Raw genomic sequence first — 15,163 nt, 5'->3', positions numbered from 1 at the left:
AGGGGAGCGGGACAAGGAGAAATGGATATTTTATTTTTTAAATTTTCTTTGGTTCTTAGACATTTCCTCTGTATATATAGTGGAAGTTTTATGAAAAAACAGTAATGGAATCTGGGGTTACTTGGGATGTATAATATTTAATCGTGGTGAAGATCTGACTCAATTTTTATGGGTTGGCAACAAAGAGAAGTTTTCCAGAGAAGAAATTTTAGGGTTATTGTTATTTAACGTTCAAGGAACACATATGAAACAAGTAAACTTAAAAATGGAAAGGTAGAATAAGGAGGAAAAGGATCCTCGCCAGATCTTTTGGCTAGGGATCCTAAGAATCCCGTAATCGTGACCGTTCATCATATATCGTGCGGTCATAAATCATTTCAAAATTTAAAATTTAAAATTAACTATAAATAGTACCTAACGAAAACTGACCGTACGATGTACGATGAACAATCACGATCACGGGATCTCTATGATCCACAGGAAAAGGATCCGGAGAGGATCCTTTTCCAAATAAGCCGGATCCTTTTCCAAATAAGGAAACTAGATGTCTAGTAGTAATACGCCGGATCCTTTTCCAAATAAGGAAACTAGATGTCTAGTAGTAATACGCCGGATCCTTTTCCAAATAAGGAAACTAGATGTCTAGTATTAATATGCATATGTGGATTAGGTCACTTTGCTAAAGTAAAGTTGTTCTCGAACTTCTCTTGCACACAAATTTGAATTTCCTCCTCATTGATAGATTTTTAGGTGTGGTTAAAATATAATCACGTGACGTTACTATTCTACTCACTTATAACATACGAATTTGTTTGTTTTTTGTTAATCTACATACGCTATAAGTACGATATATCAACTCTGTCATCCATTTTTATTATAATACGTGAAATAATATACTATGCATGAACAGAGCTATTATAGTGCGCCACCACTCATTTCTTATTAGCAGAAAAAAAAAAATCTACAAGTAATACTACATGGCTAAGTAATACAACCCATTTAAATGAAATAACATAATTTTGTTAATATTGACAATACCCGCCCAAGATTAATGACCACCCCACATACAAAGATCCGAAAGAAATTATAAAATGGTTGGAAAGCAGATGGGAGATCAATATAAAAGATAACATGGTTACATTCAAGGTAGTCATATTTGATGATAGTGATGGGTTGTCTTCGGTAGTCTAGACTACGGAGCAGTTCAAATTTTTTAACCATATTTGTTAATTTTCAAAGTTACTTTATTGTTTGAAGATGCATCCACTCAACTAATTTTTGCCATCGTCTCTAACACTACGTAACTTGTGTTCCTAACACTCATAAAATATTCCCTCCCCATTTTTTTTTTTTAGTACAACGATATATTTTACGCTAGGGAGAGGGGGAGTTTGGTTAAGCTACACAATGTACAACCTAATTTGATATTGAATTCGTCATCCACGAGATTCGATTCTCCCCTTGGTTGACAATCAGAAAAATTCCTCATATTAAAGGCTAAAAATAACACTTGATTTAGGCTAAATTTCCTAATATTGTTCATTATTTGGCTTATGCACCAAGAAATATCCACCTATGGCCCTTTGAACGTAATGACACATTTATACCACCTCCTTGTAAGGATTAAGGTTCCCTTCAATCCTTAGATTCAGTTCAAATGCAAGACATGCCTCTGACTGTAGACGCATTTAGGCAATTCTGCTGAGTCAAAGTGACTATGGCCTCACTCAACAACTAACAATTTAACTTACTAACACTATCGTTTCTCAAAAACAAAACAAAACAAAAAATTCAATGGCCTCGCTCTACTTAAAATGCAGGCGTCGAACAGAAACGATTACTGAAGGTAGAGGAAGACGGCGATACTATATAACAAGCAAATTCTGTCATAGCTAAAAAGGTTGGGGGATGATGCATACAAAGTACAAACAAGTATACAATATAGACGACACTCTCATCTAACTCTGCAAGCTGCAGGACCTCCTGGCGATAAATTTGGGTTGGGAGATCGACAAACAACACCAGGACCTACATTGTTAGAAAACCTGTGACGCATTCTGTGCTCAGGGATTCTGGTCATGGCAAATGGTCCTCCCGTTGAGTCACTTGGTTCGTTGCAACTTTGTAGAGGTTCCAAAGTTTCAACTACATCACTCATTAAGGGCCTTGCTTTGGGGTTTTGGCTGAGACAGTAGTATGCCAAGCTGCAGGCTTTCTGTGCTGCCCTGACTGAGTACTGATTCTCCAACCTAGGGTCGATTATTTGTAACAACTTTCTTTTGTCGTTCAGTTTTGGCCGCGCCCAATCTACCAAGTTCTGTTCCCTGCTTGGTCTCGTCTTGTCAACAGATCTCCTTCCTGTCAAAAGCTCAAGGAGAACAACTCCAAAGCTGTATACATCACTCCTAGCAGTCAGGTGGCCTGATCATTTCACATGGAATTGATTCAGAACAAAACATGCAATTAATACTCTTACATTACGTGAACAAGAAAATTAAACACATTGACAGCTAATGTCGGCATTTCTTCATCTGGTCATATACACAATTTTGAAGTGGAAAAGGGACCACGAGACTTATTCAGCAAGTTACAGAGAAGAAAAAACCGGGTACGTGGACATAGCAACACTCTTGAGTCAAACCTACAAGTCCCTCATCACTTCAATAACAAAGTGCATATGAATTGATTACTTGCTGCGAGAGCTCCAATCTTAGATCTACCCGCTAAGAATTGATTACTGATTCATGTGTGTACCTAAAGGTTTGGGATACCTATCTAAATGAAAAGTGACAATATCTCAACACCTCATACTCTAATACAATCAGTAACAGTTACGAAAATTTTGAATCGAAAGCACATTGAAGCTGCCAAGAATCCCTTAATTCAAGTCCATCTCTAAGCATTTATGAAAAGATCTGGCCAGAAAATGCATTAGAACTGCCGAGAACGTAAGCAGTTGCTATAGAAGCCAGACTTTTATGAAAAGATCTCAATAGAAAGTGCAGTGAAGCCAAGCATCCAGTACTACGTAAAATCAGGGTTTATACTCTGAAGCAACGTTGAAACTCTACGTCAATCAAGCACAATCACTCATGTTCAAAGAGCTACTCAGTCCCTATACCCCCCCTCCAAAAAGCCTGATTTGGCAATACCTAACCAGGTGCATCCTCACCCCTCTACCAATGAAAATAAAATCTGATTCTAGTGAAAGCACGAAAGTCGAAAGACAACCACTTACATAGCAAGAGTATAACTCAAATGGTACTAATGCTGGTAATACCGATCATCCCAACCCTCCCAAAACACCTAGTTCGCAGTTTTTATGTTGGAATCAATCAGATTTTCAAGTTACTATAACTAAATGTTGTTCATCTTTACCGGAGAAAAATCTAGACTCTTTCCCACTCAACTAATTCAATTCATCATGTTCCAACAACTACATCAGCTAAATCAAGCATTTTGAACATGTAAGAACACGCCATACCAGTCATTACATACTCCGGGGCTGCATATCCATAGGTACCCATTACACGAGTCGATACATGGGTTTCATCCCCTTGAGGTCCAGCTTTAGCAAGCCCGAAATCCGAAAGCTTGGCAGCATAATCCTGCATACACATGCAACCAGTGAGACTAATTCGAGCTTGCATGCAATCATTCAACAATTAATTTGTGCACAGAAACACAACTTACAGAGTCCAACAAGATATTCGAAGTCTTGAAATCTCGATAAATCACAGGCCTTTCGGCATTGTGAAGAAAAGCAAGCCCCTTGGCAGCTCCCAGAGCAATCATCATCCTCGTCCCCCACGATAACGGAACAGTTGCCTCTAAAAATGTTCACAAAAACCCTAATTAGCAACACCAAATCACCAAAATACACCAATCAAAAACCTGAAAAATCGAAAGATTAAGAGCTTAATTACTCCGGAAAAGATGATTTTCCAAGCTCCCTCGGAACATGAACTCATAAACCAGCAATCTGTGGTCGTCCTCGCAGCAGTACCCAATCAATTTCACGAGATTGGGGTGGCGGAGCTGACCGAGGAAGTTGACCTCCGTCAGCCACTCGCGGTGGCCCTGATGGCCCTCCTTGTTGAGGACCTTGACGGCGACTGGCAGAGATTTCAACCCGACCCGAACGTTCTCGTCAATGTAGCCCTTGTACACCGTCCCGAAGCCGCCTTCCCCCAAAATGTAGTCGGAGCGGAAGCTCTTGGTGATGGTCTCGAGCTCGAAGAGCGTGAAGGCGATGACGTGCGTGTACAGCACCGCATTCTTCCGCGCGTCCTCGAAGTTCCGTGGCGTCGAAGGATCGCTCAGATCTGAAATCGAACGGCTGTGATTCTGCTTCCTCTCACCGCCGCCGTTCTTCACGGAAGACGCCAGCGTGCTCAGCTGCTGAACTGCTCAATAATAAAAAATAAAAAAAAAGCCATAAGCCAAAAGCTGAAAAATTATGAAATCCCAAAATTTAAGCAGAAAGATCTGAACTTTTGAAGCATCAGGAGCTCGCAAAGCACCAACCTTGAGCATTGGTCACCACAGCTGATTCCTCCCTCGTCCCGCAGTTCCCCATCTTGACTTAATTCGACCGTTACAAGTTGCAGAAAAAGCACTCCCAGCAGAAGCAGTAAGTAAAAGCAGAAGCTGCTGAGTATGATGAAGTTGTTGCTTTTGTTGTGCTGCTCCGACTCTGCTGGTGGTGCAGAGTCTCATTCTTCGGTGGCTTTCGCTTTTCTCCTCCTCTCACCTTTTTCACCTAGCTTTCTCTCTCTCTCTCTCTCTCTCTACTGTGCTTAAACACTTAATTAGTAAGTAATCACTACTTTTTAACTGACAAAAAGCAAATGATGAGGCTTTAATTAGAAAATTACAGGGTCAAAAAGGCGAAAGAAAATCTGGGTTTGTTCTCCAAGTCGCAGTGGTAGTTGAAGGTTCAAACCTTAAAATCTGGGTTTCTCCTTAAAACACTGTGATGGGAGGAGCTCTGATGGTGATGGACCTGTGGCTGTGGATCTCCTCTCCCTCTCTCTCCCTCCCTCCCTCTCTCTCCTCGCTGTTGTTTACAGTTTGTGGGGACCACTGTTGGTTTTTATTTCTTTCTTTCTCGGAAAGAGATCCTGGAAAGAGATCTGGAAATAGATCGTCTATTCCATCAAGATCACCGGATCAAGTGATTCGAACTTTCTAAATTTCATCCAATGTCGTATTTGTTTTGATCTTTTAAAAACTGTGATAATTTTTAACCGTTAGATGAAATTTAGAATGCCAGAATCACTTAATCTGATGGCTTGAGAGAGATCCGGCTTCTTTCTCTCCAATTATGTATTTTTATGAAATATACGGATAGATTTCGTGTTGTTACCAATTGGGCCTAGTTGGAGCAAAAGTTGAAAGAGGCCCCAATTGAAGGACTGAGTTTTGGGCCCTCAGTAAAACCCAAGCCCAACCCACTAACCCAGAACCCACTTCATCCGGAACCCACGGCTCGTAGCCTCGTAGATAAGGAGGAACAACAGAGGAAGAGCAGAACCAGAGATTTTGTTGTATGGTTTTGAAATGGCGGTGACAATGGCATTGGCAACGGCTACCGGGGCAGCAGAATGCAGCAGATGGAGCATGGCGTCTCTGAAGGGGGCGCTTCCATCCCTGCCGGAGAGGTGCACCATTCCTACCGCTTCTTCTTCTTCGGCACCGTGCGGGCATCGGAGCCTCCGCCTCAGCGTCGGTCTCCGCAAACCCGAGTTCCAATTCGGGTCTTTCTCGGGTCTCTCTCCCCTTAACCCCCTCCTCTCCCTCGGCCTCTCCGGTACCACTCTCTTCTCCGCCACTACCGTTTCCTTTTGTTGCTGAATTTTCTCCTGTAGTTATCAATGGCGGCAACTGGGTTCGTACTTTCGAGTGCAATTACGTATCTTTGTGTATTATTTCAGCTCAATTTGGTATCTTTTGTGCTTTGTTTCTGTTCAATTTGGTGTATTTGTGGATTATTGCAGTTAAATTTTGTATCTTTGTGCATTATTTGAGTTGAGTCTTGTATCTTTGTATATGTTCAGTTTACATTCTCTTCACGGAACTTCAATTGCATCTGTAGCAACACATTCTTTGCTTTTTAAGGCCACGTTTGACAGCCATTTCGTTTTTTGTTTTTCGTTTACGTTTATTGTGCTAGAGATTGAGGGAAAGTATATGAGAGAAATGAGGAATTGGGAAGGATGAAGGGAGGTGGTGGGAGTGAAGAGTGAGGAGGAAAACCAAAAACTTGAAAGGAAAAACAGTTAAAATTTTGGTTTTCAGTCTTCAATTTTGTGTCATTCCATACACATTTGGTGTCTGTGTTGGCAGGACCCTCATGCTTTTTATTGTCTTCTCGCAGAGTCCATGAGTTTTGAACACAACTTCACCATCATTGATAATGGTGGTCGTGTTTCTGCCATGAGACATGGCAGGAAAGTTCCTAAGCTCAACAGGCCTCCAGACCAGAGGAAAGCCCTTCTTCGAGGCCTCACTACTCAGCTCCTTAAACACGGACGCATCAAAACGACTCGAGCAAGGGCAAGTGCCATGAGGAAGTACGTGGACAAGATGATCACACTGGCCAAGGATGGATCTCTTCATAAGAGGAGACAGGCGCTGGGATACATCTACGAGAAACAGATCGTCCATGCTTTGTTTGCAGAGGTACCTGACAGGTATGGGGAGCGGAATGGTGGTTATACAAGAATCATCAGAACTCTGCCAAGGCGAGGGGACAATGCACCCATGGCATACATTGAACTTGTATAGGTCTGAGATTCATTTCAATTTTGAACTTCTGTCGGTCTGAGTACTTGTCAATCTAATGTTTACATTGGTTCTCATCTAATGGCATTAATTCTTATGGAGACGTGCATTTCCAGCCTATGTTGAAGCTTGTTCTCACGTTTTGCCGATATTTAAATCCGTAGACTTGTTCATCGATGGGTCAATTAATTCGTATTTACAGGTCGTTGATGCATTCTGATATGTTTTTCGGGTGTCTATTTTTCCTCATGCTGACTTCCCTTGATCTTACTCTGCTGTGTGTATTTTGTGGTTCCTTTGATTTGCTTACATTTTGTCGCCACACTTTGTTTGAAGCAAAATTCAAAGAAAAACAATAGAACATCAAACCAAAAAAAAAAACAGTTGTTATTGGCAATCTAAATTTATAAAAAGCACGAAAGAAAATTTGTATAGGGAGTTGTTCCGAATGACAATTTTCGGAGAAAAAAAAATAAAGAAAGTACAGTCATTCAAACGCCACAACAAAAAGAGAAACTTCCTCCCGCGGAACATTGAAGCCTTAGCCTCGTGCTACCTTCTCAAGATAAAAGAAATTCTTCCTACCCCTTCCTTCTGCTTCAAGAATGTTTCCACAATTTGTTGAAAAACTTTACGCTTCCAGTGATGTTCTTCTGATTGGACAACATTTTTCTTGAAAGTCCATTCGAACTCAGCGGATTCCAAATCAATACCGGAAGACACTTGTTCTTGGTCAATCACATTGCCATAGTGTTTGAGGGAAATCAAGCTCCGTGCACAACTGTGAATACTAGGCTCAATTGCCACCATCGGGTCTCTAGGAAATAACATTGGATATGTCACATGTTTTAGGGAACGGACACCTTACATCGAAAAATAATGCGTTGTTGTGAGAATCTAAGAAAAAAAATGCCATGCTCCCACTGACCTCAACTAGCAATCCGCGGATGGTTCTTGAGCGTATGACCATGAACCCGAATATTCATGGCGTATTCACGCTTCCACTCTTTCCTTTCATAGTTTTTCAGCACCAATATCTCAACATGCTTACCTCTGACGGCCATAAATGCCATGCATCCTCTCAGAATAAATAGGCGCATATTGCTTGATTGAATAGGATGTGGAGTGCAATATGCAATAGAACTCCTCTTTCTTGAAGTCGAGAGAAACTATACAGCTTTCTCTTTTACTTGAGAATTGGTCGGCGGCCAAATGAATCAACCAATGCATGTCTCCGTTTGCAGATAATAAGCTTGTTGATGAGCTTATATGATGAGGGGGAACCGAGTGTATCTTCCGCCACGAGTTTGTGCCCAAGACAAGAACTAGGGCTACCATATTCTTTTGGATATATGCAGAAACACGAATCACTTTATGGGTGCTGGTTAAATCATCAAATCCCATACAATACTTGTCATATATACAGTGTTCTTCGGGTACTTGGACGTCACGCACCGGGAGCGGTATAACTTCTCCCTTAAAAGGATCAAATAAGATGCAGTACGGGCTTTCACAGTTCTCAACTTTAAAGCAAAACAAGTTGCAGAAAACAAATTGTTGACTGATCAAAGATGCGTTTACTAATCCATAATCAAATTAAAGGGAATTGAATTGAAGAGGAATCGGATTGAGGATGAATTGGATTGAGAAGGAAACAGAATTAGATTCTTGTTAATGTTGTTTACTATACTTGCTGGAATCGGAGTAAAAATGATATTGATTTCATATAACTTGTTTACTAGTTCACCTCAGTCGGAATTAAAACTAACTTGATTACTAAACTACCCTTGTATAACATAATTTTTTTTCATACTAGTTAATGAAATTTAATTTTATATCATATTAACGTAAGGTTTTGTGTTAATAAAAAGTATAGTTATTTATTAAAAAAAATAAAAATATTATACCATCCTTATCCGCCCCTTTCGCCCAGATGCATCCTCATCCATTCCCACCCCTTTGTTATTTGATAAGAAACTCTTTCTTCTTCCCGATTTTCATCATCCTCATTCCAACCCTTTGCCCATATGCATCCTTAACCTCTTCTTTCCCAACTACCCTCTCACTTGTTTCAAATGCATAGACCCCACGCCTTCCCCTTTCATTATGATCACTTCTTTTTCTCGTCTTTTCTTTTCCAACAGCCCTCCCACTTGCCCAGATGCATAAACCTTCACAACGCCTCCTATCATCCTCAATCAATTATCGTTTTTGTCAATAGTTTCTGCAAGCAACCAAGAGAATAGGGTTCGTTGCCCTGAGCCTGAGTCCTCCAATGGAAATTGGTGGGATTGGAGAAGACGGATTTAGTGTCTACCCACTGGTGGTGAAATTGTAGATTATTTTGTAATAAGCAAAATTATAGGAGGGCAATCTAGGAAGAAAAGTTGTATTTCGGATGGCCTTCAATATCCGGAACTCAAATCCTAGCTTAATCTAGAGAATCCCACTCCTCCAATTTCAGGAGTCCAATTCCGGAATCGGTGTGGGGCCCACACGAAACCTGATTCCTGCCCAACTAGTAAACACATGGATCCATCGAAGTGCGTGCAATTCCATTACCGTCCCCTCCATTCCTCTTTAGTAAACACGCCACAAGTGTTGAACAACAAAAATATATACATATATAAAAAATAAAAAAAATAGAGTCCATACAAATTGAGTCAAACTACAAGGCAAAACAAAAATGTAATACAACCCAAAAAATGAGGATGGGCTTTGCATACAAATCAAACATCCATAAATAAATTAAAAAAAAATAAAATAAATAAGATATGAATTCCTTCCTACAAAAGGGGGAAGTAGCGTGCAAAATAGGGGCTCCCCATTTTCTGCAACAAACGAAAGTGGAGTCAGTAAGAGAGGTCAAGAGAAAGTGGAGGAAGACATGGCCTCTATCTCCTCCCACGTAAAAGCTCTAGAGCCCTCCTAAGATGTCTATAAATAGGCATCAGTTGCAGTAAGAAGGGTAGACACAGAAAAGAGAGGAGATACTCTGCAGAAAATAAGAGAAACTTTGAGAGAAAATACCAAAAGCAATGAAGTGCTGCCAGAAAAGAGAACAAGGAGTTCAACCATTCGTAAAAAGAACAAAAACACACAAGAGTTCCGCTCCCCGCCGTTGCCGTCAATCCCATGAATTTCTTCGGGATGGTCTAAACGACCCCGTGAAGTTCCAATCAACACGTTGTTGGCGTTCTAGACTTAAAAGATTACTCTAGAGAAGGAGAAGGAAGAAAAGTCTTCTAGATAACATGAATTCCGTTCACGTGGTTATCATGTTTAAGGAGACTTGAAAACAACAAGGGATCATTCTAAATGCCATTTGTCAAAAATCAAGCTAAGGAAGCAGACATTGGAAGCCAAGTTTTATATGCAAAGTCATTCTTTGCGGTCCAATGAGAAAATAGATGCATTTATGGACCAAAAGAAGCTAAAATGCAACTTTTGTTCCCCTTGACCGACCCATGCTTGGTCTCTGTGAAGAAAAACAAGAGAGCAACATATACCAACATGCAACTCGAGAGCAAAGAAATTGTTTGTAAATCTTTGGTGTTTTCATTGCTACTCACGGGTACAAGACATGGAGGATGCCTTTGCATAAAATTCCATGAAAACCCACTTAGGATGAGAGTCTAAGAAAAAGGAGAAATTGAAAATGATGACCTAGTCACATGCATAGAAAAATGTAAACGAAGAACGCAACAAATTAATTTCATGGTCCTCTCCAAATCATAACAAAAGTCTCGAAAACAAAGCTCGAAGCCCACTGTTGCACTAACGCACAAAGTTGACCAGATAATTGTTCGGAAAAGAAGCTTGTTGCTAGCATTGAAGGATACGCTCAGGCTCAAGGTGCACCAAAATTAGTGTAGTTGCTGATCAAGTTTCTCTCAAATTCCTAAGTTAAGAATTGGAATAAAGATCTCCAGCAAGCAATTAAGTAGGTGAAGAGACAAAGTTTGTCATAACTTTAGTTGAAGGTTGGTTTGATCCCACAAGGACAAACCCGCGCAACTTATGGCTTGAATTAATTCATGGGCATGATTGAATTAATACTTGTCTTCAAAATTTTTTGGGTGGTCATTGTTAATCGTTGGGCCAAGATCAAATCAAGACACGGAACAAAATGAAGGACAAAAGCAATACAAATATAGACAACATTGAACCACTTCAATAATGTGGATGCGAACCATCTCAAAGTACAAAACTCGATGGACTCACCACTTCAAATTAGTGAAACTCACGCCATGGATCAAATTCCCTTTAATTACTGAAGTGGTCAAATGGCACAAAGCCGCATCAAATCTCAAATGGCACGAAGTTGTATTAAGCTCCAATGGCTCAAAGTCCTCGCCCGCACGAACTAAAACTACATAAGGCATCAAAAGCCCCAATGGCTCAAAGTCCTTGTCCGTACGAGCTAAAATTGCACAAGGCATCAAATGCTCCAATGGCTCAAAGTCCTCACCCGCACAAGCTAAAACTGCACAAGGCATCAACTGCTCCAATAGCTTAAAGTCCTCGCCCGCACGAGCTAAAACTGCACAAGGCATCAAACACTCCAATAGCTTAAAGTCTTCGCCCGCACGAGCTAAAACTGCACAAGCTAAAGTTGCACAAGACATCAAATGCTCCTATGGTTCAAAGTCCTCGCCCGCACAAGCTAAAACTGCACAAGGCATCAAATGCTCCAATGGCTCAAAGTCCTCGTCCGCACGAGCTTAAACTGCATGAGGCGCCAATTGCTCCAATGGCTCAAAGTAGGGCTGGGCGGGGCCTAATTTTGAAGGGACTGGACCGGACCTGAATTTAAAAGAAACAGGTTAGGGATGACATTTTCCAATATAGGAACCGAACCTTACCCGGCCCGGTTCGAGCCGAGTCCACGGGTCCTTTGGTTTTTTTTTTTTTTTTTTTTTTGTGGAAAAGAAAAAAAAAATTAAACGGAATACGTTCAGATATTCAATTATGCCTTGTATACGAAATACGTTCAGATAAAATTTGCATTGAAAGTGTGCGTGATCTCTAAATTTTTGCAAAAAAAATCTCAGAACAATAATCATTTATTTCTTTTGTGTTTGGAAATTCCTTAAATTTCAATTTAAACATGGCTTTCAATTGGAAAGACTACGCAGAATCAAGCGAGATAGGAGTATCGGATAGATCCCTTTTATTTCGTTGAATATCACATAAGTACTGGAACAACTTGAAGTCTAGAATAAATGTAAGACTTGAAGAACCCCAATGGCAATGCACTAACTTGAAATTCAGATCACATTCAAACCAACACGAAAATGCACCATATCCAAAACCAAAGCTAACTTGATTTATGTTGAGAGAACAATAATTAGATACCATTTGTTGCAGGTGAACCTGCCGCTGCTCGTTTTCTCTGCTAAGATCTTTCTTAAGATCTTTCCACTGAGCTTCAAATTTCAATCTAAGAAGGACTTATCAAGGTGGTACCTCAATTCCTAAAAGTTTTGATGCAATTTTTCTATTTAACAGCATAAAAAATGAACAAAAATAAATCTAGTAAGCTACTACAGGCCAATCAAATTGTAACAAAAAGAAGTGAAATTTAAAACATGCAGCCATTATCAAGGGCAACTGCAATTTTCGGGGAATTAGAAGATCCCACATGCAAAAAAAAAAAAGGTTCTTTGGACAATTGTGTAGAAAGCAAAAGCAAATTGAAGGAAGGGGAAGCAAAATTTACAGTCAACTGTGGTATCTGTAATGGAAATTGAGGGCAGTAAGGTGAAGGGGGCTTCAATTCCTCCACCCACCGATTAGCTCTGTTGCATGAATTCATGAGGAAAGCTGGGCTTTTATATTTTATATATTTTATATTTTTATTTTTTCCATTTTTGGGGTGAAAAAAGAGCTGGCTTTTGTGAGAGAAAAAAATCATGGAAACAACATTCACAATAGAAAGCTAAAAGATAGAAAATTGATGGGAATGGGAAAAAGCCATCACAACAGAAACAGCCTTCAGAGGCAAAACATATCAAACACTTGATGCGCAAATTGGAAAAAGCCAGCACAATAAAAAGCTAAAAGATAGAAAATTGATGGGAATCGGAGATTATCGAAGGAATTGGGGCAGTCGAGAAGTGACAGATTAGGTGGAAGCAGCGCAGGGGTCAGTTCTTGAGGGTTGTTAAGCTCCGAAGGTGATGGTGGAGGTGGAGTCGGTGACTCGGAGTCTGAGTCCGACGACGGTGATGTCGTCGAGAAGATCCCACATACCGACATGCGGATCGAGAAAATCCGCCAAAACGGTTTACTACCCATTTGGATTCTCACCCAGCTGCCAAATCCCATTGAACTGACGGAGAGTGTTAGAGGGGAGGGGACGACACACACTTGACGGCGAGAGAGAGTTCGAGGTTTAGTCTCCAGTGACACAATTGAGGGCTCGAGGCAAGAGAGATAGAGAACCTAGGGTAAAACTAAAACTAACAGTTCAGATTAGAGATGGTAGCTTACCCATCAATCTGGTCGGTCCATCCAATTACAAATGGGCCGGTCTGGGTACCCACAGTTCCTATACTCCAGGAATAGGCCCATACCCGTCCCGAACCTTGATTACCCGCCTCGACCCACGGTTCCTATACCCGTTTGCCCACCTCTAGCTCAAAGTCATCGCTTGCATGAGTTAAAACTGCACAAGGCATCAAAAGCCCCAAGTGACTCGAAGTCCTCACCTACAAGAGCTTAAACTGCATAAGGCATCAAACGTTCCTTGCTTGCATGAGCTGAAACTACACAAGGCATCAAACCCCAACAAATACATAAAGAACTACGAGTGACTTGATCCCTCAACGAGGGTACGTAGGCAATCTAGGGTTCTACCTAGTTACAGTCACAAAATCAAATAAACATCCAAACCCTCAAGTTACGATTTATTCATATTGGAATCAAAGGGTATTCCTTTCCCAAAAGAAGGGTTGTAATTAATAGGCGCGTTGCCTAGAATAGGTCGAACTCAATTTAATAAAACCCTCTTCGAAAAATGAACGAGAGTGAAATTGTGTCAAGTGAATTAATTGTTTACATATTGTGTACAATTTTTGCTCAACCCCAAGTACTGAAACTCTTGAACTCAAGCTCTGAGACAACTGCATGTTGACAAATTGTCGTCAACTATGTTCTTGAAGATCTCGGATACACATCGAAAGTGATTTTACAGGCAGTCTCTTAAGGATGTTAACGAGGATGTCAAAAGGTAAGTCAGTTAACTCGGTGTTCTTACGGCGTTGTCTCAGTCTAAACTTCTTCAACCAAGCAATTTTGGCTGTCATGATAAAATTGGACAATAGGAAATGTAAGAAAACCGTGATGGAATAGGAAAGATATAATTCCTGTCGTAGTTGAAAGAAGTGAATCAAAATCCGTTTTCTAGAAGGAAAGAAAAGACATACCAAACTAGAGAAGGAAATAAAAAAAATCTAAACAAAATCAAGAAACCTTCCCTTGGTTATGTTCTTTATTTTCTCTGTGTTGGGCCCTTTTGATCGTTCTTTTGTGCTCCGGCCTGGCCCAAAAACATTCATTTTCTCCCGTTGCACACTTTTGTTTGTTCATATTTTGCCGACAAATGCAAAAATTTAAAGGAGAATCAATGGATGGCTGAAAATTATTTTCCAATTGGACCATAACGAACTGTATGGATATTGATTTTTGCACTTTTATTTTCTCTTTAAGCACTTCTCTTCTAGTTTTCATCCCTCGACTCTCCTTCATTTTTTCAATTTTGTCCAAGAGGTAGAAATGCATGCCAAAAAAAGAGTCCGAAAGTCTCTTTACAAAAATATATGCCCCAATGCCAAGATTTGGATTGTTGGAAGAGTGTTTTCACACAATTGAATTTTGAAGATAGTAGGGATCAATACAAATTGAAGCCCAAAATGCTCCAGTTTGTTCTCCATGCTTTTATTCATATTTCCACCTATATAATACATAACACGGACTCCTATGTGCACGTGTGTATATTTTAACACAGAGTAATGCTAGCTAGGTAGATTAACTTTTTAGGCTAAATTTACAAATCATTGATGTCTCACCAATAAGAAGAAAAAAAATACAATCAACACTTAAGTAATAATTTAATCATCAACAATCATGCCATATGATTTACAAAATTTGGTCTAAACATTATCGATCTAGCATTAACCTTTCTACACGTCTAAGTTTCCAACGTCTAAAGGCACTTTGTGCTCAAAGTCTTGTTGCAGATGTTGACGGGATGTTTAACTTTTCAAGTGCTTATTAGTTGTTTGGTAGATGGCAATTTAGCTTGGGATTGGAATAATTAGGAAGAGTCACATCGTTTATCATTTCAGGACAATGGACTGAAACGACTAATCTA

At 40.1% G+C, this 15,163-nt stretch overlaps 2 protein-coding genes across 2 annotated transcripts; one reads left to right on the top strand and one right to left on the bottom strand.

Moving 5' to 3' along the window:
• Positions 1-1,843: 1,843 nt before the first annotated feature.
• Positions 1,844-5,127, bottom strand: LOC137722850 (probable serine/threonine-protein kinase PBL8). Its single transcript, XM_068461951.1, has 5 exons — positions 4,528-5,127; positions 3,927-4,406; positions 3,694-3,830; positions 3,485-3,608; positions 1,844-2,421 (listed from the first exon to the last, which is right to left on the bottom strand). The coding sequence occupies exons 1-5, from the start codon at positions 4,577-4,579 to the stop codon at positions 1,955-1,957; spliced, it is 1,260 nt and encodes a 419-aa protein (XP_068318052.1). The 5' UTR covers positions 4,580-5,127; the 3' UTR covers positions 1,844-1,954.
• Positions 5,128-5,513: 386 nt separating this feature from the next.
• LOC137723097 (large ribosomal subunit protein bL17c-like) lies at positions 5,514-6,889 on the top strand. Its single transcript, XM_068462255.1, has 2 exons — positions 5,514-5,812; positions 6,380-6,889. Exons 1-2 carry the CDS (start codon positions 5,563-5,565, stop codon positions 6,787-6,789), a joined length of 660 nt encoding a protein of 219 aa, XP_068318356.1. The 5' UTR covers positions 5,514-5,562; the 3' UTR covers positions 6,790-6,889.
• Positions 6,890-15,163: the final 8,274 nt, after the last annotated feature.

The sequence above is a fragment of the Pyrus communis genome, chromosome 17, assembly GCF_963583255.1.
Source record: "Pyrus communis chromosome 17, drPyrComm1.1, whole genome shotgun sequence".
NCBI classification, from domain to species: Eukaryota; Viridiplantae; Streptophyta; class Magnoliopsida; order Rosales; family Rosaceae; genus Pyrus; species Pyrus communis.
Note: the sequence above shows the minus strand (reverse complement) of the source record. Positions and strands in the feature narration are given on the sequence as shown.

Bases quoted from the DNA above. Each gene is read 5' to 3' on its own strand.
- LOC137722850 (XM_068461951.1), bottom strand. From the start codon at position 4,579: ATGGGGAACTGCGGGACGAGGGAGGAATCAGCTGTGGTGACCAATGCT. The intron at 4,407-4,527 runs GTTGGTGCTTTG...ATTATTGAGCAG, and splicing joins TGTGGTGACCAATGCTCAAG to TTCAGCAGCTGAGCACGCTG. The intron at 2,422-3,484 runs GTATGGCGTGTT...TGAAATGATCAG, and splicing joins CCCGGAGTATGTAATGACTG to GCCACCTGACTGCTAGGAGT.
- LOC137723097 (XM_068462255.1), top strand. From the start codon at position 5,563: ATGGCGGTGACAATGGCATTGGCAACGGCTACCGGGGCAGCAGAATGC. The intron at 5,813-6,379 runs GTACCACTCTCT...GTCTTCTCGCAG, and splicing joins CCTCTCCCTCGGCCTCTCCG to AGTCCATGAGTTTTGAACAC.